Genomic DNA, 27,754 nt, shown 5'->3' on the forward strand with positions numbered 1-27,754 from the left:
GACTGCACAGTGGCAGTTGTGTGAACCACTGAGCATCACGCCTAGGGTGGGACTCAAGGAGGAGAAGTGGTTTCTCCCTACACACTCTTTTCTGCCTGGCTGTCGTGCAACTGAAGTCTACTGAGAATGGGGATCAGTGCGTGCATTGCCACTGCCATCCATCTCAGCTTCTACCCGAGGTTGGAACAAACAGGAAATGGGTGGAGGATAAGGAAGTCGCTGCCTCCACCTGCCTCTCCCCCCACCTGCTCACCCCCTACTCCAGCCAGAAGGCAGCAGAGGTCAGAGAGTGACCCAGGCCATGGAGGGACGTTGGCTGTGTGAGGCGATGGCAGTCAGGTGCTTGTTCAGCCCTACGTTCTTGCAATTGCTCCAGTCCAACACGCACCTCCTGAGCTCTCTGCCATTCTCTGCCATTGGAGAAGCACTACCTGGGTTAGGTCTGGAGCAGTGAGTGCCTGTTTTATCAGCCAACAAAACAGTGAGAGCCAGCAGGAATGTTAACCTTTCTTTCACACATCCCACATGTGTTACTGGAGATAAGCAGAACAGGTTAAATTGGTCACTGGGTTGTAACTAGTTAAGAAATTAGCTCATTCCTTAATCCAGGATAGCATAAGCGGTGCTAGCTCACTGTCATTTCTTAGGATTGAGTAATATTCCATTGTGAGCATATACCACATTTTAATTATCCACTCATGAATTGATGGGCACTTGGGTTGTTTCCATGATCGTGCAATAGTGAATTGTGCTGCTATAAACATTCGTGTGCAGATGTCTTTATAATAGAATGTCTTATGCTCTTTTGGGTAGATCCCTAACAATGCTATTGCAGGGTCAAATGGTATTTCTATTTCTAGCTGTTTGAGGTATCTTCAAATTCTTTTCCACAAAGGTTGCACTAATTTGCAGTCCCACCAGCAGTATAGGAGTGTTCCTGTCTCTCCGCATTTAAGCCTCTTATCCAAAGTGAGGCGACACAAGACATGGAAAATGGACCCCACATCTACTCGCCATCAAATTGGTACTGACTGATTTAAACTTCGATTTTCAAATGGTGGCAATACCCACCAGAGATTCGGTGGGTGGGGGGGGACCCAATCTTAGGGATGGGATGAGCATTCTGGAAGGGGAGGGCATAACTCTAACCCTTCTTAAGGAGAGGCAAAGATATACAATGTAACCAAAATGTTAAAAACAAACAAACAAACAAAAAAAACTTTTTAGAAGGTGGTGGGCAGGCAGGAGTGGGGAGCAGGAAAGGGATGCATGTTTTCCATAACGTGTGTGATGCACACCACCAGAGGATTGGACATTTCGGGGGGAGGGAAGGGGCAGGAGCAATATTTGTAACACTAACAATATTTATACCTCCATAATATGATGAAATAAATAAATAAGAAATTAGCTCATTCCTAATGTGTAAAATGTCGGCTCAGACCACATCAGTGTTTTTAAACTGGCATAAATGTAGGAATCACCTTATTAAAAATATAGACTCCAAGATCTCTCCTTTGGAGATTCTTATGCAGAAAATCTGGAGTGGGAGCCAAATTTTGTGTGCTTTTAACAAGAGATTCTCAATGGCTCTTGTTATCAGAAAAGTGTCTGAAGGCTGTTAAAAATTCTCCAAACCCTAAAATTTTATAATAAATTGCTTCTGGTATTGTTCTCTGTGGTCTATTGTGTTTTTCCTACATAATGTAGCCCTTCCTCCACTCCACTGTTTTGCATCAAAATCACTTCTGGAGATTTAATACGTTTGTGTGCTATTTCCCAACTTCTACTAAAAATCGCTGACTGACAGATAGTATCTGTTCTTTGATGCGACAGCTGTGCTGGATGTTTCTCCTTTCCTGCTTTACATCTGCTCTCCACCCCTCTCCATCTGCTGGCTGTGTCAACGAGAACCTTTGCTCTCAGACTTCCGGTTAGGTTTAGCTATTGCAAGAATGGGAGAACAACGTTGGTGTATTTATTAACTTCATCTCTCTCCCCAACCCTGTCCTTCCTGGTTACTTACAGTATCACTGTGGGTTGGCTGTGTCCCTCTACTATGTCCCTTCACCTTGTTATGGAGCCCTCTCTTAGAGTTAAAGCTGATCTTTTGGTGTCCCTTCAGGCCCGGGTGTGGCAATGGCTCCCATGTTGTCACCAGCCCCAGGTTACTGTACCAGCCTCTGTAGCTTTCCCCTCTCTCCAAGCCTTTGTAAATAGTTCCTTTGATAAACTTTCCGCGATGAGTTTGTTTGAGTTTGTCATTTCTTTGCTTCTAAGACTCTGACTGGGACGACAATTTATCTTTAGCTGTTTCATATATTTTGTTTCTATATTAAGGGGATTCTTATTTCTTATTAAAGAAAATATTTGAAAAGTTGTAATGATGAAGCGAGACGAAGTAGACCTCTTTCATAATATCATTTTAATACAAATGATAGAATTAGAATTTAGGAATAGAAATAATACGATTCTAGCATTTGAATGGGCTTTAAATTTGACCTACTCCAGCTTACCACTAAGTGCTGGACCCTGAGGAGGTCTACTTCATCTCGTTTCACCATTACAACTTTTCAAATATTTTCTGGCAGTGATCACTTTCCCCTCTCAGATAAATACTATCAGTTCCTTCAACAATTCTTCATGTAGATGGTTTCCAGATCCTTCTCCACCCTGGCCATCAGATATGTTCCCTTGAGAGCATTCTGGGTCGTCGACATTACTGTTTCGTGTTTAGAGAAACATTTGCAAAGCAAGCTGAATGTGGACCAGCGTCTTGCTCCACTGGAGAAGAAGCCAGACCTCTCTGACTGTCACCTAGGATGAACAGTGGTGGCTGAAGGCACCTGCTGTTGAATGGAACCGCTGGCTCAAGGGTCTGGGTTCCTTTGGCAGGAGGGAAAACAGGTGCATGGGTGAAGGCAGGAGTTCATGCTAGAGGAGGAAGCACACCTTCCCACTGTGCCTTCCTGCATGTTATGCCTCCACTTTTCAATGTATACCTTACTTTTCTTTTGTACTTCTAGTTTTCTGTCCAGAAGGTAACCTGATTATTTGTGCAATAGTTAACACAGAGCCTGTGACAACAGAAATTCTCTCAAGTGCTGAGCTCCTCCAATTCTCACACTTGAGACTCTGAGGATCTCAAAGTCACAGAGTTTATCACTACCAGGAACCTTAGGTCATCTAACTCAGGCACGCTGGAGGGTGCAAATGGTGGGATCTTTGTCCAAAATTACAGAACAATTTACTAGTGGAGACAGGACTAGAACTCGAATGCCTTTCCTCTCTATCATCCTGCTTCTCTTTTCCGTTAATTTACTCCATTCTTTTACCACAGATTACAAAACTGAAATGAAGAAAGTCATGCTGTGAGTAGCAAAGCATCCAAGCAGATAGAGGCAGCATTTGAATTGTGCAATTGCCTCGAAAGTATTGGGAAAAGACAGCGGTGAGCACATTACAATAGACACAACTTCAGGGGTGGGGCAAACCATCATTTTATTGAGAGGGTTCAACTACCTATCCTTGATACCTGAATCTAAACCTTTACAACACATAAATCTTTTCCATGGACAGTTTAAAGGCGATTTACTATAGATGTCCACAAAGCCAGTCAATGTGTGTAGAAATAACCTGTGACTCCCATCTAAGCCATTGGACAGAATAATTTCATTGAGGGGGTGCTGTGAAGAGAAACCTTCCTGAACCAGAGCATGCAAAAGGCCACTGCAAGGGGTGGCCTTGCAAAAGTGACAGGAAAATACCTACTCCCGCAATTTCCTAGTAACAGTTAAAGATCAATCCTACGAGCTCTCCCGCTAACAGGCAGCTGGCGGGAGTTCGGTTTTGCACAACTTCCGAAAACAGCTGAACGGATGGAAAAGAGGTGTAAGTCTTTTCCTTTAAAATTGTTTTTCACGAATCTATTTTTACAGAGTTCACCAGTAAACAGCAGGAGAACAAGCTACAGCCTCAACCACATCTCCAGGGCAGAGTCACGTCTCCTGCGATAATCCCAATAATCCCGGCTCCAAGGAAAGGTGGGGAAACCAACTCTTGGACTTCGACACCCTGCTGCTGCTTTTGTTCTCAACTGACAGCCATCACTACTTTTTCCCCTCTTCATCCCCCTTAAAATCAGCAAGCACTGGCCTCAGGGCTGGACCCCCTTTTCTTTCTTTGGGATGCCACTCCAACTCCCTGCCCACCCTCTCTTTCCTCTTTCCCATTCTTTCTCTCTCTTCTTCTAAAAAGATAAAGTAAACTTTTTTTACTTTTATGTATTCTAATGTCTGCATGAGAAACTCTCCCCGTGCCAAGAGCACCTACTAGACTTTCCACCCTAACAGCCACCTTGTCAGAATTCTGAGTTGAAATCTCCAGTTTTCCACCAACTTAGAATGGTACAATTTAGAGCTTCATGGGAGCTCTGGGAAAAACTGAAATGAAGTTTAATAAAACGTAGACCCAGAAACTGCACAAGTTACAGATTTGCAAACAGAATTAGAACTTGGATCTCAATCCTGTGGTCTTATGCATGCACTGTGCTTATTTCCCTTATGGCGGTGCCTGCTTTGTTTAACTGGTTCTCAGAATAGGGTATCAGATTTTTGCATATAGCATTTAACACAACCTCACCATAAGATTCAAGGTAAATATCTCCTTTATTAAATAAAAAGGAAGGGGAGTGAAATAAATGTTATCTTAGAAGTCTTCTAATCATAATGAATGCTTAGCAAAAACAGATTTGAAGGACTTACACATAAATGAAATGTAGAGAAATACTGCTGAACTTCTAAGCAGCTAATAGGAAAAAGTATAAAGTTTGAAATGCTCTGACAAAACATTTTCATCCGCTATTCTGAGCTGAGCTATGCTGTAGGAGAGATTAACACTAAGAGAACTCTCAGTAGTAACTGATGGAAAATGACCTTGTAAGCCAAAGAAACCACTTCCAAACAGCAGAATTTCAAAACTCTGGCAGATCATTAGGACAAAAGTAATCAAAGTTACGGCAGATGCTGTTGAGAGTGGCAGAATTTCTGGTGTCTCAGATAATCCCAAACTGAGCGAGCTCGTGCAATTCCAGGTGGCTGAACGCCTCCCAGGGACAAATCACCGTGATGTCTGCAAGACACAGAAGAACATGTAAGCCAACCTCACCCTAAGGATAGGCTCCTCTGCTCACAAAGACAGACTTCTCACGCCTCTCTGCTGCTCATTGTCCAGACTGGGCAGTTATCTGGAATGGCCCTGTGGCCCAGCAAGAATCAGACCATTGCTTAATTGCTGCCCTCTAGGCATCTCCCTTGGTTTCATTCTGCATCCTCTTTGGGGAGGCAACTCTCAGCTTTTGACTGGGGGCTCCCTGTGGGGTACAGCTCACTGAGTTTGCCCAAAGCACAATCACTAAGGAGGGAACAGAAGTGGAATTCCAGTAAGGCCAAGGGTTAAAATGAGAAATAGCAGTGCTTTAAATCCCCCTGGTAGGATTATCTACAGTCTCCTTCCTCCAGAGGGATTCCTTGACAATCCAGATGGATTCCTTGGGATTCTGTGTTTGCTCTTCGGTTCCTTTTCCAATTGCTTATTGGCAAGTGAGCTCAAGGCATTATCTGATCTAGCCCCTTAATTTTGAACAATAAGATGTTATTACCCTAGAGTACCAGAGAAGCTGGATAACACCCAGAGAGATGAAACAGCCAGCAAAATAATCACACAGTTTGTAGAGATGGGACTAGAACCAGGTCAAAGACCTCAGACGTCCCCTCAGTCTAAACCTCTTGACATTACTCCAAATACGCTGGCAGAGTCAAGTGTATCTTCCAGAGCCTAAAGCTAATTTGCTAGTCTTGTACGCACCTGCCCAAAATATAGAAGCAGCTGATCTAGGAGAACGGCAAATGAGCTTTGTAAGATGGCTAGAAAACTTATTTGAGATCCCAGGAGTGGCATTTGACTGCACAAAGCAGATACATTGAGGACTGGTTGGTAAAGACACTGATTGCTATGAATGCCATCATTTATCAAAAGTATGTTGAATGAGTTGAAAACTTAAGTCTACACAAAAGCCTGCACACAAGTATTTATAACAGCTTTACTCATTATTGCCAAAATGTGGAAGCAACCAACCAGATATCCCTCGATGGGATAAACAAACTGTGGTACAACCCTACAGTATTATTCAACAATAAAAAGAAATGAGCTATCAAGCCACATAAAGACATGGAGAAAAATAAATATTGTTAAGTGAAAGAAGCTTTATACCGTATGATTCTAACTATATGGCATTCAAGAAAAGGTAAAACTATAGAGACAGTAAAAAGATTAGTGGCTGTCATGGTTTTGGGGGGAGGGAAATACAGCCATGTGGAGCACAGGGCATTTTTTAGGGCAGTGAAACTATTCTGTGTGACACTATAACGGCAGATATATGCATGCATTTATCAAAACCCTTAGAACTGTACAACACGAAATTAACCCTAATGTAAGCTATCAATTTTAGTTAAAAGAATAATAATATATCAATATTGGCTCATCAGATGCAGCATATGAACTACACTAATGCAAGATGTTCATAAGTAAAGGAAACTATGTACTAGTGGAAGGAGGTAGTAAGGAGGATTTACAGGAACTCTCTGTACTTTCTGCTTAATTTTCCTGTAAATCTTAAACTGCTCTAAGAAATAAAGTCTATTATGTTTTAAAAAAACAATGTCCAGTAATTGCATTCATTACCTGATAAATAAAAATAGTGCAGTCGATTAAAAAAATTATATTGCAAGCATTTCATGTCTATAGGACCCTGTTCTGGGTGCAGGAGAATGTGTAAATAGAGGAAGCTAGTAAGGGAGTGGTAGAGTGGAGAGATCTCCAGACCCCACCTTTATTTCCAGTAGCTAACTCAGTGGCTTCAGATTGTCAATTACTCTATATCTCAGATTTCTCTCCTGAAAAAGTAAAGTTGGGCTAGACAAACTCTGGGAATTTTTTTTGCCATAAAAGTCTATAATTCCTTATTATATGCCCTTAAAGGTTGTTTAACAAAACAAGAGGATTCGTTAAACTTTGGGCCTATTCTGATATCTTTTAGGGTTTTTTGCATCTGGGCAACACATGTACTTAGGAGGCTAAATTAAATCCCCACATTTTTATGGCTTCAAAGGATCTTCTGCCGTAGGTATTTCTTATAACTTTCAAGTATGCCTTGAGGCATGAAGTGTATAAAAAGGTGGAACCCCTAGTGCAAAGTTTCACTTAAATCTGTGAGTGGCTCACCTGTTCCTAGCCCCTCCATGCCTGGAATGTCATCTCCAAACCTATGGAAAAAAAATAAATAATAAAAGAGAAATTAGCTGAAATCAGAGCGAAAGGATCCTAGAGTTACATAAAGAGTTTCTTGATTTAAAGGGGAAAAATAAAAGGTTTAAGTGTTTATATTTGAGAAACTCCATTTGTTTGCATTGATCTGGAGCAAATAAAAAGTCACTTAATTAGGTTTTAGTGTATCCCAGGGGAGAGATATTTCTCCCCCATAGGAACTTAGCCTAAGACAATTGAAAGCCAGAATTGGAATTATCAGTGGGAAAATTTATTCAAGCTTCACTTTTTAACATAAAAATTGAAATGAGAAAGCGATATGAAAGGCATTAAAATGATTAATTCATCCATTTGTTTATTTAGTCAACAGCATTAACTAAGCACCTACTACATACCAGGCATTGTGTTAGGCACTGAGCGTTAAGAAAAAAAGAAACAAATTCTCTCTGGGTGGTCTTAGTCTCAGGGAATGGATGTAAATAGATAGACATAATATAAAGTAAGTTATGATAGCTAAATATACAAAATGCAAGTATGAAGGTAATAATAAAGCTTGTTAAAGAAAATCAGTAGTGGCTTCAAAAAGAAATTAAGTTGTGTGTTAAAAAATGAATAGGATTTTGCCAAGGAGAGGAAGAAAAAAATGAAGAACTAAGGACATAAAATTTGAAGCCATAAAAATAAACTGTTTTATGGAAATGGCCAGTGATTTAGTATCCCAGATTAAAACATAAGGAATGCCAGTAAAGAGGACTGGTCAAGAAAAGTCTGGAAGGCCAAGTCAATGGTTATCATAAAAGCCACCATTTGCCATATTAAATTTGACCGTAGACCTGGGAGGTGAGAGGGAAAAAATTCCAGGACTAAAGGCACACTCCAGCAAAGGTTAAGTTAGAAAGGAAAATAGAGGATCAGGTTGAAATTTTTGTAAGTCTGTTTAATATTGTGAGCATCAATGTCTCAAAACCAAAACAGCCTTGTGCGGGAAAAAAACAATAGAAAGTTTTCTTTTTCATTTTGATCTTACCCTTTCACACCTTTCTTGGGAGGTTTACTCTTGAACTGGCGAGTCTGCCTCTGCTTAAACTTGGGGGGACCTTTGCGTGGGGTGGTAGGACCCTGGTTTGAAGCTGGAGGAACCAAAGTAGTGCTGTCACTCATCTTGACAGTCCTTGGGTGGCTGATGTTCCCCTTTCAGGCTCCTTAGACAAGGAGAGAGAAAAAGAAGACCCTTCAAGTCACAGGGAGCATTGGTTATTATTAGATCTTTAGGGTAGACTGGGGAAGAAAAGTACTTTGATAAAGAAGCTCAGTATTTTATGTTGACACAAAGGTGGAGAAATTATCATCTTTTGAAGGGACAGGGATCTTTAAGAAAATATGGTATAAATCGATGGAGGCATTCAAAGTAGTGGGGTGCAAACTGTAAAATCTAGGTAGATCTGTTGTTCCAATACATCTGGCACTAGCGTTCTAGGTGACTTTATCATGATGGTGAACGTCCCCTCTGTGATCACCAGTGCTGCCATTCATAAGGGCAGAAAACCGAACTCAATGATATTTCCTGTTTTTCAGATCATTTATAGATTCTGTAAGCTTTACATAGTCTTCCATCCAGCTACAAAGTAACCTGACTCTAAATGTTTGTTGAGCATTTTTAAATTGGCACTGTTCCTGTAGAGTCCTTCTTTTGTTTAATCTTCTCATGATGCAGAGATTTTTGTCTTAATTCTAGAAGGTGACAATGTAGTTGTCTGGGTAGGAGGAGCACTGAACTAGGGGCACCAACACCCCTGAATATATTCAACATATCCACACACACACACACACAGAAGTTAACGCAGGGAGATTAAGTGATAAGTTTGTGCTTCGACTCCACATAAGGTTGTGTAGCCACATGTTTCTCACAAATCTTCAACATTTTCTTTTATCTGAATCATGGACCTATCCAGTATGGGATTTCCAGACTTTATTTTGGCTACAGAAATGTATGTTGCCACTCTTCAAATGCAAATCAAAGAATATTACTGACAAGATAAATTTTAAAAATAAATGTGCTAAGCTTTAGGATGACATTGGTGGTTTTTTTTCTCCTTTTCTTGTACAACAATTGACAACATGTTCAGAAAGAAGATTCTGAGAAGCCCCAAAGAACTTCCAAATAGCTTTAACATCTTATCTTGTGCCAACCCGTTCTATAATCTGGTGCCTGGGAGCTTTGTTTGCACAGGAATCCTCCTTCCACCCATTAGCACTGATTTATGCTAAGGTTCTTAGCAGCAATCCCCCATGACAGTCTCTGGCACAAGCTAGCCATTGCTCTCTTTTCCTGCCATATTGCTCATCCCTCAAGTCTTATAACTTTTTTTTATTTCCTTGAAAATAAAGTTTAAGTCATTATCCTTTCCTCCAAGATATTTTTTCCTTATTTTCTTTTCCCCAATTACTATGTTCATTCTCTCCTTCCAGTCCTCAATTTGGTCAATAGAAATGCATTGGCTAATCTGTGAGCTGGTACCAGGGACAGTGGACCAAGCCAGGTCCCTGGATCCCCGCTCATGCTGCGAATCCGGCCTTTATCCCGCTGCAATATGCTTCATGAGGCTGCCTTTCCAGTTTCTATTTATTTCTGTTGTCTCAGAACCTACAACAGTGCCTGGCACATAGTAGATGTGCCATATATATTATATTTGTTGAATGAGTGACTAAATTAATGAAGATACTGAATGAATACCCTGAACCCTGGGTCATGAGATCCTGACCCTGTGACTTCTCCGTTAGACCACAGAGCAGGCACTAGCTGGTCTTTACCTCCCAAAGTCCTCAGTGGCTTTAGGAAACTTCCTGCTGGCTTTTCTGCTCACTGAATTCAATTCTTGTGCTGAGGGCCCTCTCTAGTCCTGGTCAACAGGCAAGGTTTGTGCCTCTCCCAAATGTGGTTGTGACCATGGGTATTGGTGGTGGGCAGCCCCAAGTAGCATTCTGTTCAGGATGGACCACCGGTGACTGACACATCCCAGCTCTGCCAAAGCCACAGAGGAGGCTTCTCTTGGAACAAGTATTTTTGACTCTGCAGTTTTTTCAAAGTAGTAAAATATCATGAACTTTCTTTTCTCTCATCTGGAAAGCCTATTCAGATTGGGATTATCAGCTTTAGGGAAAAAAAAAAGCAAGGCACCCAGTTAAATCTGAATTTCAGGAAAACAACAAATGATTTTTTAGTAAAAGTAAACATATATCCCATGTATTTCTTGATATGTACATATACTAAAAATAATAATTTGTTTTACTAAACAAAATTTGTTTAGTTTTATTAAAATATCATTTGTTGTTTCTCTGGAATTTAAATTTAACTGGGCATCTTCTATTTCATCTGGCAACCCTAACTAGGATCCTATTATGTTGGATCCAGAGTTCTATAATATAAGGGCCTAAGGTTATCCTAATCAGTCATGTTACCCTTTTGGGCTAACCCATTGTAGAGCGTGCTCTTTAGAATCAAATAGACGAGTTTCAAATTCCTGCTCCATAAAACTGCCCGTGTGACCTTGGACAAATTGCATGACTCTCTGTGGGCCTCATTGCACCTATAAAATGAATCAAATAATACCTTCCTTTTAGGGTAATGTGGAAAATTAAAGGAGATAGTGTAAGTACAGTGACCAGTACAAAGTGCTAAAAAAAAAAAAAAAAAAAAAGTTAGTATACAATAGACATTCTGGGAGTCAAGAAAGCCATGTGAACAAATCTATAGTTATGACATATGCTCTTTGGGACTCTGTACCCACTTCTCCTGGGGCACCCCCTTCTCCCTAGAGCTCTCACCACCCACCAAAGAGGCAACAGTTATTAGCACTTGCTAGGAAATCCTCTACTTCCCTCAAATACCCCAACTACTAACTTACTTCTGGTCTTAAAATTCTGTTTTAAGAAGCCTTTCTTGAATTGCTCTGGCACAGCTAACAGCAGCCCCAAAGAATTGAAAAATCACACTCGACTTCCTGATTACACTTCCCCTTTTGTCTTGTCAGCTTCTTCTGCACGTTTATAGAATTTGGAAGTTATACCCCTGGGTTTAGGTAGTGTTTATGTCTAATTCTAAGTTTGATACATTATATAAAAGGATACTCCTTAGAAAGAGTTACATAACAGTCACCGGGTTAATCCCTGGATCCTCGTGGTCCCTAGGATTTGCATTATGGTAAGTAGCTAGAACAGTCAACAAATGCCTATAGAGTTTCTGTCATAGATTTACCCACCAGTTCTCTCTGCAAAGCCTTTGGGAAGAACAGCACAAATACGACCCTTTCCTGCCATGGAAGCATAGTCCTGTTGCTCACAGCTATCACCAAAGCCTGAGCTTGTCCTTGACCATGCTTTCTTAGAAATGACAAGGGCATCTTGGAGCTGAATAATCCTAAATCTAGTATCAGACTTGATTTTAGCTATAAGAGAAGGTCTCACAGTTTTGCCTCCAAAAGTGTCAAGTAATTCCTTCCTTTGGAGGCAGAATGTCTTCCTGCTTTATAAAGCAATGTTAGCCTTCCCCTTTTGAAGATGACAAAGGGTTCTTCTGCAGAGAGAAATGGATGCAACAAAGGAATATCTCCCATCCAGTACTAACCAGGCCTGATCCTGCTTAGTTTCCGAGATCAGACGAGATCGGGCGCGTTCCGGGTGGTATGGCCATAGACAGGAACATCTCAAGGCATAGTTTCGTAGGGAAGTGGAGGAAATGTCAACTTAGACCCAAGGCAGCAAAGCTCAACTATATAAAGCTACAGAGGATGATCCGCCATAAATTCCAGCTAAGGAACAGCAACTTCAGAAGGTTCTTGAGACAGTCTCTCTTGCTGCTGCTATCACTCTAGACTTCCAGTTCCCTTTTTCTCAGCAAAGATATAGACAGACAAGGCTAGTGTTGATGGACTAAGAAAGAGAGTGGAGGGAGAGAGGAGAGGAGTACTGTTTTCTCTAACCATAGAGTTGGACCCCCAAATGTCACCCAGGGTCCTGCTGGGGCAGAGAGAATCAATAACGTGGAGAGACAAGAAAGACCCAAACCAAAGCCATAAAAAAAAAAAAAAAAAAAAAAAAAAAAACCAGAAATCCAGCAAGTACCCTGCTGCAGAATGGAACAAACAAACATTTTAACCTCAAAGGGAGGAGGCTGAGCCGCCCACGCTGCTCTGTGGTCATTCCCATGCTTGTTGCCTGCTCGCTTTCCGCTCACCCTCACACTCACATCAGCCTCCCAGAGCCTGGGCCAGGGCTTCAAGCACATCCTGAGAGTAAAGAACTGTTTGCTCTGTGGTTGTTTCGTGCCCCAGATCCCTCCGTTCCCAGAAAACTGTTTGCCATGGAGCCACACACAGGGAGGGTCAGTCTGGGGTTCCTTCTAAATGAATTCAGTAATCAAGGTTTGCAGTGACCTTGTCATAATCAAGTTTCACTTATTAGCTTGTCACATACCATTAAAGGTTTGGGTGCATCTCCTTCATGTTCTTTCCCATTTTCACGCCCAGCCCCAGCCCAGGCCCATAGGTCCAGCATGTTCTCTTCTTCCATTTTTTGGTTTTAGAGCCAGATCAACCTTCCAACACCCTTTAATTATATGCTGCTTAAACTCACCAGAAGTTGAGAATACGGAGCTGAATATTGTTCCTGTGAGCTGTCCAGTTACCCTCGTTGCAATAAATGAAAGGATCTTTGCACCCTGACTTAAATTAACTCTCTATAATACCTTCATGCTACCTAATCCCACCGTCATAAGCTCAGAACAACCAACCCAGGAGCAGAGAAGCTGGGAGAAGGTGGGGTGAGTCTGGGACAGGCTTAGGAGTTTTCTGATAATAGATATTCTGACAAACAGTTTTCTGATAATAGATACTCTGATAAACAGATATTGACTATTTACCCAGTCAATAAACAGGCAGTAAATTCACAAACACACACAGTGTTGCTATCTAAAGGCAGATTTCAGTTTGTGACTCAATATCAGCTGTGCTTCCCCATCCCTTTAGTTCTTGCTATCCCCATCTCTTCTCTTTCCCTGACACACACATACAGCCCCGTGCATACAATCACACACACACACCCATGCATACCATCACACACACACACATACACCCATGCATACCATCACACACACACACATACCCATGCATACCATCACACACACACACACACCCATGCATACCATCACACACACACACCTGTGCATACCATCACACACACACCCATCCATACCATCACATACACACACACACCCATGCATACCATCACATACACACACACACCCATGCATACCATCACACACACACACACACCCATGCATACCATCACACACACACACACACCCATGCATACCATCACACACACACACCTGTGCATACCATCACACACACACCCATGCATACCATCACACACACACCCATCCATACCATCACATACACACACACACCCATGCATACCATCACACACACACACCTGTGCATACCATCACACACACACACACACTCGTGCATACCATCACACAGACACACCCATGCATACCATCACACACACACACGTATACCATTACACACACACACCCATGCATACAATCACACATACACACACATACACCCATGCATACAATCACATACACACACACATGCATACCATCACATACACACACCCATGCATACCATCACACACACACACACACACATTCGTGGATACCATCACACACACACACCCGTGCATACCATCACACACACACACACTCGTGCATACCATCACACAGACACACCCATGCATACCATCACACACACACGTATACCATTACACACACACACCCATGCATACAATCACACATACACACACATACACCCATGCATACAATCACATACACACACACATGCATACCATCACATACACACACCCATGCATACCATCACACACACACACACACACACATTCGTGGATACCATCACACACACACACCCATGCATACCATTACACACACACACACACACACGCATACAATCACACATACACACACATACACCCATGCATACAATCACACACACAAATGCATACCATCATACACCCATGCATACCATCACACACACACACACCCATGCTTACCATCACACACACACACACCCATGCATATCATTACACACACACACCAATGCATACAATCACACATACACACACATACACCCATGCATATAATCACACACACCCACATGCATTCCATCACACACACACACACACACGCATACCATCATACACACACACACCCATGCATACCATCATACACACACACACACCCATGCATACCATCACATACACACACACACCCATGCATACCATCACACACACACACACCCATGCATACCATCACATACACACACACACACCCATGCATACCATCACACACACCCATGCATACCATCACACACACACACACACCCATGCATACCATCACACACACACACACCCGTGCATACAATCACACACACACACACCCGTGCATACAATCACACACACACACACCCGTGCATACAATCACACACACACACACACACACACACATACTGATGTTATTTAGTTATGAGCTCTAGATAACTGGAAAGGAGAGTGAACCACAGAGCCCCCTGCTGCAGTGGGGACATTGATCCTGTGAGCAGGGACACTGGGAAACACAGGGCAGCTCTCCCTAACCGGTATCGCCTGTACAGAGAGATGGAACCTCAGAGTCAAAAATGATATTTGACAGAGAAAAGGCCCAAGCGATAGCTAGGAATTGTTAACTGATGACATTTATTTGAGAATTGAAACTTACATCCCCAAAGGCTTCAGGGTGTGGGGTCCAGGTTACCATCCAATCCACTGAGACACTTGGTTGGAAGACTTGGTTCAGTCTCCAGTCGCACTGAGCCACTAGCATTAACTTGCATGTCGCAGCACTTCATACTATTTTAAATAGAACTTAGTCCATATGCCAGTATCATTAAGCTCTTTTGACAAATTTATCACAGAGAAATTAAGTGACTTATTTAAGACTGCAAATAAGGTTAATAATGGAGCCAGGAACAAGGCCCAGTCCTGGAACACCTTGCATATTCAACTGTCTTTCTATTATATGCCACAGCAAAGCAGATGAGGACCAAGATGCCTATTTTCTGGTCACTTTCATGCCCTCTCAGTGAATTGCAGAATGCCTTCCCCAAATTGTTATTTGTCAGAGGATTGCGCTTCAAAAGATTATAGAGAAAAAAGGTCAATTTATCCTTCTAATACAGGGAAAGATTCTTAACCTGAAGCCCCAAGCAGATTACACGAGCGACTAAACAGCTTAAGAGTTGTGTATATGCTTTCCCATGGCCCTTATCAAAGTTAGATGAGTACTGAAGGCAGCAAATAACTTGCAAATCCAGCAAAGTGTTTGGTCTCTCAAGGGGTCCCTTTGCTCTCTGCTCTATCTCTCCGTTACCATTCACATCTTCCTCTACTCCTACATGCCAGGCGTGTGAATATTTAGGTGCTTATCTGCCAAGCCCTCCCACATTTGGCATTTTCTTGGTGAAAGACTGCAATTCATCAGGGCAGTGGAAGGCAGCAGCACCACCTGTGCCCTTGTTAAAAATGCGGGATCTCAGACCCTGCCAGACTTACTGAATCAGAATCTGCATTTTAACAAGGTCCCAGGTTGTTTGTTCGCACATGAACGTTTTAGAAGTTCTATTCTAGACCCACATGCAGGCTTGGGTTTAACACCTCTCTACTACCTGAGAATTCTGACACCTCTCTGAGCCTCAGTTTCCTCATCTGTAAAATGAATGACGTAGAGTGCCAAGGTTCTCAGTTTTTTTTTTCATCTCAACACACTTGAGAAAAATAATCTATATTCATCAGTAACATGATTTGTAATCCATTTATTCTCAATGTTGGGGAGGGGGAAGTTGGACCACAATCCTTCTCCCTCCAAGGGAGACCTAGGAGCATGGGGAGTGAGAGGTTAGGAGTATGGGGAAAGTGTAAGTTTACAGACGGAAAAAATTCTCCTAAAGTTATTCTAACGTGGCTCTCAGGGGGTTAGAATTAGAAAATTCTCAAATTGCTTTACAGACTTAAAAATCTACATTGCTTCTGATTCTAGACCAAAGTGGGGTAGACATACTTCTTCCTGTGCCTCCTGAGAAGTACAGCTAAAAATCCTGGATACTATATATGAAACAAACATAGAATGTTCTAAAATTTGCAAGAAGAAGCCATACCAAAAAGAGACTCTAGGACCCAAGGAATAACATGGCAATAACTTCCCTGGATTTTTTTGTTTGTTTTTTTTATATATTCTGAAGTAAATATAGGAAAAGGTAGCAACCCAAAGCTACCAGGAGGAGTCAAAAAACAAAAATCCTTCTTAAAAGCCTTCTCTCTCTAGACAAATGACCAGCAAAGGTGCAACCTAGCAAAACAGAAAACATTTAAACAAAAATCACTCTATTCTGTGCCAACATCATAGGAAAAATAAACTTGGCCCAACTCAGCAAAGGCTTAGTGGGGAGCCAGGACTTTCATCCGGGCCCAGCTCTAATTAGGTGACCCTCTCCTTCCCCACCTGGGTAGTAGCAGAGACAGCCACACTGGGATCCTGAGCTTTCATCTCCAGCCAGGGATAATGAGGCCTTCTCCTCCCTACCAGAGTGGTGTCAGAGAAGCCCAAGTTGGAACTCTGAATTTTTACCTCCTTTCATCAATAATTAAACATCTGAAAAAGAATGAAATTAAGATTTTAGAACTGGAAAATATAATAACAAACATAAAAATCTCAATGGATGGGTGCAACCACAGAATGGAGAAAAAAAGAAGAATCAGTGAATATGAAGATAGAGCTATAGAAATTACTCCATCTGAACAAAGGAGAGAAAATAGATTTTAAAAATTAGGAGAACCTCAGAGACCCATGAGACTAAAAGACCTAAACAATCATTTCATTGGTGTCCCAGGAGAGAAGAAAAAGGTGGAGCTGAAAGAATACTTGAAGAAATAATGGCCAAAAATTTCCCAATTTAGTGCAGGACATAAATATATAGCATCAAGAAGGTAGCAAACCCCAATGCGATAAACTCAAGGAAATCTATGTCAGAATACATGATAACCAAACTTCAGAAAACTAAAGACAAAGAAAAAAATTAGAAAGCAGTGAGAGAAAGAACACTTAACCCATAGGTGAAAAACAATTCAACTGACAGTAGGTTTCTCATCAGAAACCTCAGGGACTAGAAGGCTATAGCAGAACATTTTTCAAGTCCTGAAAGAAAAGAACTGTCAACCCCGAATTCTATACAAAGTGAAATTGTTCTTCAGAAATGAAGGGGAAATAAAGACATCCTCAAAAGAAGACTAAAAGAATCTGTAACCAGAAGACCTACCCTAAAAGAATGACTAAAGAAAATTATTGAAACAGAAAAGATATGATAAAAGAAGGAATTTTGGATTATCTGCAAAGAATAATTAAAAAAAAAAGCAAAAGTATAAGGGGGAGCATGGAAGATAAGGTATTCAACCACCCTCAGCAAGGCTCCATGGAGAATGAAATGATGTTCAAGATGCTATGAAGTTCTAAGGGTCTGATCATCACCTTGTATCTTCAGGGAGTGCAGCCATTGCTCCCTGTTTCGAGTGCTGCTTTCTCACTCTGTCTCTACCACTCCTGCTGCTACTGGGACCCAGTGGGCTGCCCCAGGCAGCAGCCACTGCCACGGCCTCTGTTAGATACAGCTCATTTGCCAGGCAACGTCACTGGTCATTGGCTAGTCTAGCAATGGCTGGCTTCTTTTTTCTTTTTTTTTTTTCCTTTTTTTTTTTTATCATATTATGGGGGTACAAATATTGTTAGGGTTACATATATTGCCCCTGCCATTCCTCCCCCAGCCCCCTGCCTTACCAAAACATCAAGCATGTCCTACCCCCAGGTGGTACGCATCGCACCTATTTTGTAACTATATATCCTTCCCCTCCTCCCCTCTCCCATCTGCCCAAGACCCGATAAAAGTTGTTTTGGTTTTTTTTGACCCTTGGGTTACATTGTATATCTTTGCCTTTCCCCAAGAAGGGTTAGAGGTATTCCCCACACACACACAATGCTCCCCACAACCCTAAAATGTGTATTTCCCCCTCCCCCAAACCCTGGTGGGCACTATCACCATTTGAGCACCATAGTTTTAATCAGTCAGTACCAATTTGATGGCGAGTAGATGTGGAGCCCATTTTCTTGATCTTGTGTTGCCTCACTTTGGATAACGGGTTTAAGCTTAATCCAGGATAGCATAAATGGTGCTAGCTCACTGTCATTTCTTAGAATTGAGTAGTATTCCATTGCGAGCATATACCAAATTTTAATTATCCACTCATGAATTGACGGACACTTGGGTTGTTTCCATGATCTTGCAATAGTGAACTGTGCTGCCACAAACATTTGGGTGCAGATGTCTTTATAGTAGAATGTCTTATTTCTAGTCAGTTTCTCTTTGATCTTAACCACCCAGTAGTGGGGCTATATGGCTCTCAGCAATGTGACCAATCACCAGGGAATTCCTCCAAAAGAACTTTTAAGTGTGTTGGATACTTTTAAGATTGCACAGAAAGAAGAAATAAAGCTAGAAGGAGCCTCACTACTGACAGATGCAATGGCATAAATAATTCACAGAAACATTTCACTAAGTGAAAAAAACTTAAAGTCAAAAGCCTCTATCCTGCCTGATTCCATTTATGACATTCTGGAAAGGCCAAAATACAGGATTGGAAAACAGATCACTGGTTTTACCAGGGGTTGTGGTTGAGGGGAGAAGTTGACTTCAAAAAAAAAAAAAAAAACACACGGGATTTTTGAGTGATGATGAAACTATTTGGTATCTTGATCATCATGGTAGATATACAGCCCTATGCACTTGTCAAAACTCATATGTATATCACAAGGAGTAAACTCTACTGTATGCAAAATTTAAAACTAAATATAATAAAATGTTTTGTAAAAGCATTTAAAATGCTTTGTAAAATGCTTTGTAGCTCTGTATTCCGTAGCTCTATCACCTTTGGTTCTTGGTCCCTTCTGACAGATGGGAAAGTATTATTAATTATATATGGGAAAGTACTTAAAGTGCAGGTACTAAGTAATTAGAAAGTAATTAAAATTTAGCTGTCCTTTAAGCTGCTTACGCAAGTGCTAATCTCTAATCTTTCTTTAGTGCTTCTTAAAATACCAGTGAGTGGGAAGACAAATTAAAGTCACATTTCCTACACATTTGGAATCTCTTAGACTGAACTTCCCACTCTGACTAGTGCACAGTGGACTCCAGAGAGGAGCACACTAAATGTGGAGGAGAAATGTACAAACCTGGCCCCTCTTTCCCTTAATATCCTATGTCTTGATTCTTCATAACAACATTATTAATCTTAAAAAAACTTATTAATTAGAAATGCAATATTCTCTTCCAGAAAATAGAGAAGAGAGAACACCTCCCAACTCATTTCATGAGGCCTATTGTACCCTGACACCAAAGCCAGACAAAGACAGTAAAAAAAAATAGAGACCTATATCTCTTATGAATTTAGATGCAAAACTCCTTAACAAAATATTAGCAAATGAAATAGATCAATGCATAAAAAGAATAATACACCATGATCAAGTGGGATTTATTCCAGCTTGGCAAGGCTTATTGGATATTCAAAAATCAATCAACATAATCAACCATATCAACGGGCTAAAGAAGAAAAATCATATGATCATATCTATTGATGAAGTGAAAACATTTGACAAAATCCAAAACTCATTAATGATTTTTTAAAAAATTCTCAGCAAACTATGAGTAGGAGAACTAGGAACCCTCATGAGAATAAGATTCTCATAAAGAGAATCTATGAAGACCTGCAGATCAATGAACACAGATATATAGAGAACCCAGATATAGACCCACATATATATGCCCAACAAATTTTTGACAAAGGTACAGAAGCAATTCAACACAGGAGGGATAGCTTGTCCAACAAATGGTGGTTCATCTATACACATAGACCAGAAAGAAGAAAAAGGAAGAATCTTAACTTAAACCTCACACCATATGCACTTAGGCACCAAAACCTCAGACCTAGTATAAAAATTAATTCAAATGGATCACAGACTAAAATATAAAATGTAAAGCTATAAAACTCTAATAAAAATATAGAAAATCTTCAAGGCCTTGGACTAAGTGAAAAGGTCTTACATTTGCAAGTGAAAATATAGTCCAAAACAGGTAAAAATTGATACATTTGACCTAATTAAAATTAAAAATGATTACTCTGTGCAAAACCTTGATGGGGGAATTAAAAGACAAATTACATTTTGGGAGACAATATTTGAATATCACATACCCAAAAAGAAACTTGTGGCTGGAAAATGTGAAGAACTCAATTTTCAAGGAGCAAATAATCCAATTAGAAAATGAACAAAAAACATGAATAAACATTTCACTGAAGAGGGTATATAGATCACAAACACACAAAAAGACATTGACCATAATCATTCGTTAGAGAAATGCAAACTAAAACCGTAAGACATTACCACACACCTATGAAAATAGCTTTAAAAAATGATAACACTAAATGATTGCGAAGATATGGAGAAACTGGATCACTCATGCACTGTGAGAAAGAGTGTAAAATGGTACAGCCACTGTGGAAATCAGTTTGCCAAGATTTTCTAAGACCAAACATGGATTTTACCATGCAAGCTAGCAATTGCACTCTTGGTTATTTGTCCAGGAAAGTAAAAACTTAGGTTCACTCAGAAACTTGTACACAAATGTTTATATTATAGTAGCTTTATTCACACTAGCCCCTAACTGGAAACTATCCAAATTTTCCTACAGTGGATGAATAGTTACACAAACTGTGGTACATTTGTACCATGAAATACTGCTTAGTCATAAAAGGAACAAAATTATTGCTAACACACAACTTGGATGACTCTCAAGGGAATTATGCTAAGTGAAAAAGGCCAATTATAAAAGTACGTTTGATTCCATTTATATAATATTCTTGAAACTAAAATACTATAGAGATGGAGAGCAGGTTAGTGGTCAGAGGCTAGGCATGGGTGTGGGGGGAGGTGGGAGTGGCTATAAAAGGGTAGAGCAAGTAAGCATTGTGGTAATGGTAGAGTTCTGTATTTTGGTCATGGTGGTAGTTACAAGAAGCTTCACATACAATAAAATTGCATGGAACTACACACACACACACACACACACACACACACACACACACTCCAGTGCATTTATAACTGGAGAAATCAGAGCAAGCCCTGTGAATTGCACCAGTGTCAGTTTCCTGTGCTGATACTGTACAAAGCCAAGCAAGATGTTGACACTGGGGGACAGTGGGTGAACATTTCTTTACAATGTCTTAAAGTTGTAAGCCTATAATTATTTCAAACTATAAAGTTAAATTTAGTATTCTAAAATCCATAAGAAGGAGGTGCAGTAACTCAAGCATGGCAGCAATCAAATAAATATTTGTTCAAAGCTGAAATACAAGTGACCCGAGCCCACGGGTGCAACTGTTCCCATTCTCCCTGTACTCGTTCAGTTTTCCCTAGTTGTTCATCCTATGGACTTCCTCTGTGGACATCTCTTACTTCATCTTTCCTAAATACTGATGCTTCCCAGTTTCTTAGCCTTTTTCTTTCATTCCACAGGTTTTCATTGATAGTCTACTATGCGTTTTGGAAGCATTCTAATCTCTGGGATACAGCATTAAATATAACAAGATCCCTGACCTTGTAGAGCTCACATTCTGTGGAAAGTGAATAATAAACAGGGAAACAAATACATAGAAAATGTGTCAAGAGGTGTTACATGCTATAAATAAAAACAAAGTAGGATGATGGGATAAAGGCATTATTTTAGGTCTGATGCTGGTGAAGACCTCTCTGAGGGATTGACATTTGAGCAGAGACCTGAAGAGAAGGGCAATGAAACAGGCATGGCTATCTGGAGAAAGAGCATTCCTGCAGAGAATGCTGTTTCTCATGACAGGATTAGCAAGGGGGCCAGGCTCCTGGAACGGATTAAACAATGGCTGAACGTTAGGAGATGAGTCTGGAGAATTGCAAGAGGCCGTATCAGTAGTGTACTAGTTTTCTAGTGCTGCATGATGAAAATTTAGCAGCTTATGACAATAAACGTTTGCTACCTCACACAGTTCCTGAGGGTCGATCCAGCAGTAGCATACTGGGGGAGTCTTTATTATTTTTTTATTTATTTTTTTTTTTGAGACAAAATCTCGCTTTGTTGCTCAGGCTACAGTGAGTGCCATGGCATCGGCCTAGCTCACAGCAACCTCAAACTCCCGTGCTCAAGTGATCCTCCTGCCTCAGCCTCCCTAGTAGCTGGGACTACAGGCATGCACCACCATGCCTGGCTAATTTTTTCTATATATATGTTAGTTGGCCAATTAATTTCTTTCTATTTATAGTAGAGACGGGGCCTCGCTCTTGCTCAGGCTGGTTTCGAACTCCTAACCTGGAGCAATCCACCCACCTCGGCCTCCCAGAGTGCTAGGATTACAGGCTTGAGCCACGGCGCCCGGCCACTGGGGGATTCTTGTTCAGGGTTTTCCATGAGGTTACAGTCAAGCTGTCAGCTGTGGTTATCTGGAGCAGGAAGACCCACTTCCAAGACGGCTCACTCATATGGCTATTGGCAGAAAGCCTCAGAGCCTCAGGGGACTTGAGTGTCCTTGTGATGTGGCACCTGGCTTTCCACAGAATGAGTGATCTAAGCGAGATCAAGACAAAAGGCACAATGTCTTTTATAATGTGGCCCCGGAAATGACATGCCATCATTTCTGCCATATTCCACTGGTTACACAGAGCAGCCTTGATAAGACGTGATGCGGGGCAGGGCGCAATGGCTCATGCCTGTAATCCTAGCACTCTGGAAGGCCGAGGCGGGTGGATCATTTGAGCTCAGGAGTTCGAGACCAGCCTGAGCAAGAGCGAGACCCCGTCTCTACTATAAATAGAAAGAAATTAATTAGCCAACTAATATATATACAAAAAATTAGCCGGGCATGGTGGCACGTGCCTGTAGTCCCAGCTACTCGGGAAGCTGAGGCAGGAGGATCACTTGAGTACAGGAGTTTGAGGTTGCTGGGAGTTAGCCCAACACCACAGCATTCTAGCCCCGGCAACAAAGTGAGACTGTCTCAAAAAGAAAAAAAAAAAAGGATGTGATGGGGGTGTGTTATCTCGGAGGCTGGCTACCACAGCAAGCCAACCTGTGGGCTGTAGCATTGTAACAACTTCCGTTTTATTCTAAATGGATGAAAGGTCCCTCAAGGTCTGAAAGCCACAGAATGATGTGATAGTGAGTGTGCTTTTTCACTCTGGCTGCTGTCAGGAGAATAGTGGTAGAGAGGCTGGTATGGAAATAGAAAACACAGGAGGCTGTTGTAAAAGTCTAGCAGGGGCTGGATGTCGTAGCTCATGCCTGTCATCCTAGCACTCTGGGAGGCAGAGGCAGGAGGATCACTTGAGCTCAGGAGGTTGAGACCAGCCTAAGCAAGAGCGAGACCCCATTTCTACAAAATAGAAAAAAATTATCCCGGCATGATGGTGCACACCTGTAGTCCCAGCTACTCAGGAGGCTGAGGCAGGAGGATGCCTTGAGCCCAGGAGTTTGAGGTTGCTGTGAGCTAGGCTGACACCACCATACTCTAGCCTAGGCGACAAAATGAAACTCTGTCTTAAAAAAAAAAAAAAAAAAAAGAAAAGAAAAGAAAGAAAGAAAGAAAGAGCAGCAGAGGCACGATGATGGTAGGGCTTGATGCCAGCAGAGGAGGAGGTGAGAAGTAGTCTCAGGTCCCACACCGAAAGTGGGGCTAGCAGTGTTTCCCTGCACTCAGCCAACTTCTCTTTCTAAACCCTCTCTGGGTGATCCCATGGTTTAAACCAGTGTTTCTCAACCTTCATAATTCACTTGCAGAACTTTAAAAAATGGATTTGTGGGTCCAACTCCAGAGATTGTGATATAGTAGATCTTACCTGAAACTTGTCATTTCCAACAAGTTCCTGGGTGATGCTGGCAAACACACTGTCCTTTGGGTAGCCTGGCTTAGACTACCATCTGCAGCCAGATAACACGCAAATCATTAAGGTTGAAATCCTGGCTTATATCTCACTGTGTGCCAGAAATCACCTTCTAGAATTGACACCATTTTTTTCAAGCTCAACACTTGACACGTCCAAATTCAAGTCATTATTCCCCCAATACATCTGCCCCTTCTTCAGTACTCTCAGTTAGTGGTGGCACCAAGGTCACCCTCATCTTTCACATCCCTCCAATCACCAAGTCGTGTCAATTTCACCTAAATATTTCTAAAGTCTGAACACCTCTTTCTCTCTTTATTATGAGTGTTCTAGTTCGAGCCTAACCAGTGTCCTAATGGGTTTTGTTCATATCAGATGCATCCACACCAGTTTATCAGTGAATCATGTGAAACATAAAGCTGAGCACATCCTTCCTTTAATCTCAATGGCTCTTCGTCTCTGACAGGTTCAAGGCCAAGGTCTTTATTGCCGTGGCATAAGGGGTCCATCGTGATCTGGACCCTGTGCCTGCCCCGCTCCGGGCACACTTCTCATCCTTACGCAACTTGCATTTTACATTCCAGCCAACTTGAGCTGCTTCCTTGTAACTCCCTGCACGTACCACACCATTTTAGGGATGCCATGTCATTGCTCATGCTTCTGCCCTGCCTCCAACGCCTTCTCTTCCACTCCCGACCCTTCCCCCGTCAACTACCCCACGCCTGCTCTTCTTTGAGACTGAGCACTGCAGCCACTTCCTCCAGGAAGCCCTCCTCGACAATCTCACCTGTGCTCCCAAAATACCCCACGTGTATTTTCCTTTCCTAGGCTCACAAAGAGGTTTAAAGCTGTTTAATTTCTACTTCCCCTATTACATCATTAACTACTTAAGGTCCTGTTTATCTCTGTACCTTTACACACATCCTGGCTTATAACCAGGAATTTAAAAATGAGCCTTTCACACCTGTAATCCTAGCACTCTGGGAGGCTGAGGCGGGCGGATTGCTCAAGGTCAGGAGTTCAAAACCAGCCTGAGCAAGAGCGAGACCCCGTCTCTACTATAAATAGAAATAAATTAATTGGCCAACTAATATATATAGAAAAAATTAGCCGGGCATGGTGGCACATGCCTGTAGTCCCAGCTACTCGGGAGGCTGAGGCAGGAGGATTGCTTGAGCCCAGGAGTTTGAGGTTGCTGTGAGCTAGGCTGACGCCACGGCACTCACTCTAGCCTGGGCAACAAAGCGAGACTCTGTCTCAAAAAAAATAAAATAAAATAAAATAAAAATGAGCCTTTATGCCAAGGCTAGGAAATGCTGCATAATGTAGCACACTATGCCATCTATAGGGTGAAAAGAAGAAAAAGAAGAGTTGGTCTCAGCGCCCCTTGCTGACATGTGTCATGATCGTACTCACTCTCACCAAGGCAACCCTGAGGCCACACGACACTGTCACCAGAGTACAGAGATTGGGGTGGGGTGCATGTATAGCTGCCTAAGTTAGACACATAGATTTCTGCTGAAGGATTTTACTCAAATTCTTCCACGATTCAGTCAAGTATTATACTAGGCATTCCAAGGAATAAAAGATATGTAATAAACAACCCTTTCCTCAAGCACTTTATATCTGAGTGGAGAAGTAAGTCTAAAATTCAGAAAATAATCACTTAACAATACAAATCAGCGTTTACCATGATGCTAAATTGTTTTGTATAAATAAACCGTAAACGCTCTGGGAATTCAGAAGAAAACTACCGCATTTGTCCTAGATTGGTGGTGGAAAGTTCCAAGAGAGGGGAAGGTAATATTTGAGATATACATAGTCTGATCATGGGCACTTAGATGAAAATGGCTCTCTTCAGTAATTCCAATATTTGCTACACAGTGATAAGGGTCAAAATTTAATGTGGAAGTGATGATTTTTTTAGTGTGGACCTTTTATTGAGCACTTACTCAGAGGAGGGAATTCTGCTTAATGCTTTATTGCATATCGTTTCAACCCTTGCAGCAACACTGACGACTAGTACCATGCCTCTTTTACAGAACAGAAAACTAAGGCTCGGAGAAATGAAACCACTGGCCCACACCGACCCACTGACAGTAGGAAACAGAGCCAGGATGTCTGCCTGAACCACACCTCTCCCCTCCATCCGGCTTCTGTGACTGCTAAACACACCTGAACACACCTCAGAACGGACAGCTTTCAGGGCAGAAAGCCTTCTCTGAGAGTCTCTATGTGTAGCCTCCCACAAATATGTCTGTGCAAAAAGGGGAAGTCTCAACAGTCAGTCGTCATTTGTCACTTTTTCGGGCTCCATAGCAAAGGTACCGCCCCATGGAAGATTTGGTCTGAATTTACCTTTTGGTTGTATCCTTACAACCCAAGGGAAAAGCTGGAGAGTACTTGAAAGTTTGATCATTTTTCTGGAAATTCTTATGCAGGTTCCCAAGTTATGTTGATTTCATTCGACATTACAATGCTAAGGTACTTAGAGTAAGAGCATTCCTCTGAACACAACAGGCATTTTCTTGCATTGGCAGAAGTTGAGCTATAGGGAAGCGAGTCTCAGTGAATAACACATCTTTGTCAGCACAGGCTAGAAGTGGAGGGTCTGCCGTTTTAATTCCTTAAAGGAGTCTCTTCTTCCTAGTTTTCCTACCTAATAAATATACATGAATGATAACCTGCAACAGACAAATGGTCATTTGTCTACCAGAAATGGTCATTTCAGATAGCCCCCTGCACTGACTGTGATGTTAGGAGATATTTTAGGAAATCATAGCAGTTGTTTTCTAACTTACTGAAAGTCCATTGCTAAATCACCCTGAAGAGTATCTAAATTAGTAATAATTAGTCTTTTTGAAATCAGAGATCTCTTTGAGAATTTGATAAAATTATGAATGCTCTCTCTTCCCCAAATAACACACTCACACACACACACATGTGCCCCCATGTGCTGTATCTATACATAATGATTTTACAGATTTCTGGGGGCTTCCATACCCTCCACTGTCTGTATCTAAAGCACTATGTTAAGGAAAGTTGTGAGGATACACTGGAGTCGGTAGGAAAAAAAAAATATATCAGGTTTGACTAATGATATGTTCCCTATCAGGATGAGAAATGAGTGGTGGCATGTAGCTCATGAATTTACCATTTCTGATTTGTAAACTTACCTCCTTGCTCCAGTTATTTTGACTGTCTGTCTCCTCATTAGAACATAAGTTCCACAAGGCGACAGAGATGTCATCGCTATTTACTGCTACACACCAGAGCCTAGAAGAGGACCTGGAAGAAAAGAGGTGCTTAACA

The 27,754-nt window shown here is 41.5% G+C and overlaps 1 protein-coding gene across 1 annotated transcript; it reads right to left on the minus strand.

Moving 5' to 3' along the window:
• Positions 1-4,659: 4,659 nt before the first annotated feature.
• Positions 4,660-27,726, minus strand: PDE6H (phosphodiesterase 6H). The gene is made up of 4 exons (XM_012753750.2): positions 27,619-27,726; positions 8,348-8,522; positions 7,279-7,319; positions 4,660-5,127 (listed from the first exon to the last, which is right to left on the minus strand). The coding sequence occupies exons 2-4, from the start codon at positions 8,479-8,481 to the stop codon at positions 5,051-5,053; spliced, it is 252 nt and encodes an 83-aa protein (XP_012609204.1). The 5' UTR covers positions 8,482-8,522; positions 27,619-27,726; the 3' UTR covers positions 4,660-5,050.
• Between the last annotated feature and the right edge of the window lie 28 nt (positions 27,727-27,754).

This window comes from Microcebus murinus, chromosome 10 (assembly GCF_040939455.1).
Source record: "Microcebus murinus isolate Inina chromosome 10, M.murinus_Inina_mat1.0, whole genome shotgun sequence".
Taxonomy (NCBI): domain Eukaryota; kingdom Metazoa; phylum Chordata; class Mammalia; order Primates; family Cheirogaleidae; genus Microcebus; species Microcebus murinus.

Bases quoted from the DNA above. Each gene is read 5' to 3' on its own strand.
- PDE6H (XM_012753750.2), bottom strand. From the start codon at position 8,481: ATGAGTGACAGCACTACTTTGGTTCCTCCAGCTTCAAACCAGGGTCCT. The intron at 7,320-8,347 runs GTAAGATCAAAA...TTTTTTCCATAG, and splicing joins CCCAAGAAAGGTGTGAAAGG to GTTTGGAGATGACATTCCAG. The intron at 5,128-7,278 runs GTGAGCCACTCA...TGTGTCTTGCAG, and splicing joins CATGGAGGGGCTAGGAACAG to ACATCACGGTGATTTGTCCC.